The sequence below is a fragment of the Pseudophryne corroboree genome, chromosome 8 (assembly GCF_028390025.1).
Source record: "Pseudophryne corroboree isolate aPseCor3 chromosome 8, aPseCor3.hap2, whole genome shotgun sequence".
Taxonomy (NCBI): Eukaryota; Metazoa; Chordata; class Amphibia; order Anura; family Myobatrachidae; genus Pseudophryne; species Pseudophryne corroboree.
This window is the reverse complement of record NC_086451.1, coordinates 423,346,200-423,349,250: the sequence shown is the minus strand read 5'-3', so window position 1 is coordinate 423,349,250 and position 3,051 is coordinate 423,346,200. Positions and strand designations below refer to the sequence as shown.

At 38.7% G+C, this 3,051-nt stretch overlaps 1 protein-coding gene across 1 annotated transcript; it reads left to right on the top strand.

Moving 5' to 3' along the window:
• Nucleotides 1-272: 272 nt before the first annotated feature.
• Nucleotides 273-1,343, top strand: LOC134948022 (3-galactosyl-N-acetylglucosaminide 4-alpha-L-fucosyltransferase FUT3-like). The gene has a single exon (XM_063935784.1). It carries the CDS (start codon nucleotides 273-275, stop codon nucleotides 1,341-1,343), a length of 1,071 nt encoding a protein of 356 aa, XP_063791854.1.
• The last annotated feature ends 1,708 nt before the right edge of the window (nucleotides 1,344-3,051 follow it).

Below are 3,051 nucleotides of genomic sequence, written 5' to 3'. Positions count from 1 at the left end.
ATTTTAGCATGCCATACTTTTAACATATTTTGTCACAATTAAAAAAAAAAGAAAAAAGACTTCAACAAATAGCCAGCTTGCAAAATGTTTACTTATTTCCATTGTAGCCACGGACTTCAATAAATAGCCAGCTTGCAAAATGTTTACTTATTTCCATTGTAGCCACGGACTTCAATAAATAGCCAGCTTGCAAAATGTTTACTTATTTCCATTGTAGCCACGGATTTTGAAAATATAAAATAAAAATGTCTCTCCTTTTTTACAGACAAAAGATGAACCAAAAGTATCTATTCAAACCTGCCACAATTCTTATTTTGTTCCTTCTGTCCTTCGCATGGTATCATTCACAAACCACACTAAGGTTCTCAAAGCCACAGGAACAGTTGACTACACAAAACATGACAACAGTGAGAGCGACAACTTACCCAGCAAAAGAAGAGAAGGAGACTCTTGTTCTGATTTGGAAATGGCCTTGGGGGGGTGTGGCTCCATTAGACAGATGCTACAAAGACTATGGCATCAGCGGGTGCAAGCTGTCAGCAGATAGGAGTCTATATAGTGTGGCCGATGCTGTCATCTTACATCATTGGGACATTATGTATGACAAAAAGTCACTGCCGCAACAGCCAAGACCTCATTTCCAACTTTGGGTGTGGTACAATTTGGAGCCCCCACTGACCATTAAAAACTTGGACATGCTGGATAATTTGTTCAACTTGACTATGACATTCCGTCAGGACTCAGATATATTCTTCCCATATGGTGGCATTGAGACATTAAAGGAGCATCAAAGCTTCACAATTCCTACTAAATCCAAACTAGTGTCCTGGGTAGTTAGCAAATGGTACCCTGGAATCCGTCGCATCGGTTATTATGAGGAGCTAAAGAAATACATTCCCATTGATGTTTACGGGGCCAACCACATGAAACTGAGGCGGGAAGATGCTCATTCAACTATATCTAAGTGCAAATTCTATTTGGCCTTTGAGAATTCGATATACAAGGATTACATAACTGAGAAACTATGGAAAAATGCATTTGGATCATGGGCAGTACCAGTGGTGTTGGGGACATCTCGCAAGAACTATGAGCATTTTGTCCCTGGAGATGCTTTTATTCATGTTGATGATTTCTCAAGTGCCAAGGAGCTGGCAGATTACCTTCTCATGCTGGACAAGGATGATGAGAAATACAGGAGGTATTTCAACTGGAGATCTCAATACCGTGCAAGATCAGGGAGAGGGCCTTCATATCCTTTCTGCAAAACTTGTGAGGTAGTAAGGCAAAATTCAATGTATCAAGTTATTCAAAGTGTGGCCAAGTGGTTTCTGGAAGATGTCTAGTTCTAGAGTTGTGATGATGTTTTTGGTCCAGATAAATAAATGTTAGGAATGTTGTGTTATCTGTACATAGATTATTATTATTATTATTATTATTATTATTATTATTATTATTATTATTTCCCTATCACAGGTACACATGTACTGTATACACTAGGGCTAATTTTGTCAGAACCAAAGTAACTTACCAGTATGTTTTTGGAGTGTGGAAGAAACCGGACCACCTGCAGAAAACCACACAAGCACAAGGAGAACATATAAACTTCATACCAACCGGTTAGGACCAGGCTACTGTACTCATAAACAAAGACTACAGTATGAGGTTAATGGAGTGCAAAAATAGAAAGAAGAGGGGTCTATGTACTAAGCTTTGGAGAGAGTATAAAGGACCAACCAACCTACTCCTAGCTATCATTTTTCATACACAGAGGGTAACATGGCAGTTTGGAGCTGATTGGCTGGTACTTTGAGGTCTATTCATGAAGCAGTAAAACAGTGGAGAAGTGAGTCAGTTGAGAAGTTGGCAACCAATCAGCTGCTACTTATATTGTTATAGAATGCACTTGATAAATGTTACTTCAATGCTGATTGGTTGCCATGGACAACTTCTCCACACACTGTACTATGAACTGGGGCACTGTACTGTGGAATAGTATGAACTGGGAACACTGTGTATGTCATATACACAGTGTCCCCATAATTGGGGGTACTGTCTTACATAATGTGTACTGGCAACCCTACAATGTGACATAATGTGAACTAGGACACTGCTATGTTTGATAAAATAAACTAGGATACTACTATGAGGTACAACATTGACTAAGGTACTACTGTGGTTCAGAAAATGAACTAGGGCACTATTATGGGGCATAAAATCAACAACTGCTGAAGAGCTGTCTCTATAGAAGAATTTGTGCAGGGTCTCTTTCAAAATGTTGCAATGAGGACCGCAAAGTACTGGCTTTGCCCCGACTAAAACTATACAAAAAAGAGCCTGCCAGATATTCAGTATACCATGGGCAATCTTCACTGAAGAGCATGCTCACCAGATTTCCAAATATCACTAATAAATGCTTTGCTGGACAATTCTTTTAAATAATACAAGTCTCTTCCAGAATAGAAAGTTGATGAGAAGTAAGCTATTTTTTGGTACATTTGTTAAATATTGCATAGTTCTCTCCAATAGCACAAGTAAATTTCACAGTAGATATATGAATTGATAAGTAGATCCAGGTTTTCAGCATTCATAAATAAATGCCACACAGTTCTTTTCAATAAGCACAAATCAGATCACTATAGTAAGATACTTAGCAGATCTTTCACAGAGTCCAGGTTCGCCATAGAGAAATATCATCAGGTAACAGGCTTTCCAAATGATAAAGGCAGATGAACTTTGTTGAGCAGCTCAGAGCATAAATCCAAGTATGCATCAGGACAAAACAGGATCAGACTGATTACAATCCACAACAAAATCTCCAGGAAGACTCACTATAAGGGCTGAAACATCCAACCAGTTAAAGAGCCAAGCAAGATTCTAACTCCATCTTCAGCAATTAGGAGTCATAATGAAGCCCAGCACAATGAGACCTACAATAGTTTGCACAAGTGACTGGTTACCAGGAGACTGATTGGAGCTCACAGAACTAATCTGACCATGATCAACTAAGCTGTGATTATTAAAAATTCTAACACAGATGAATGTGAAAGACTA

Coding starts and splice junctions, on each gene's coding strand:
- LOC134948022 (XM_063935784.1), top strand. CDS start 273: ATGAACCAAAAGTATCTATTCAAACCTGCCACAATTCTTATTTTGTTC.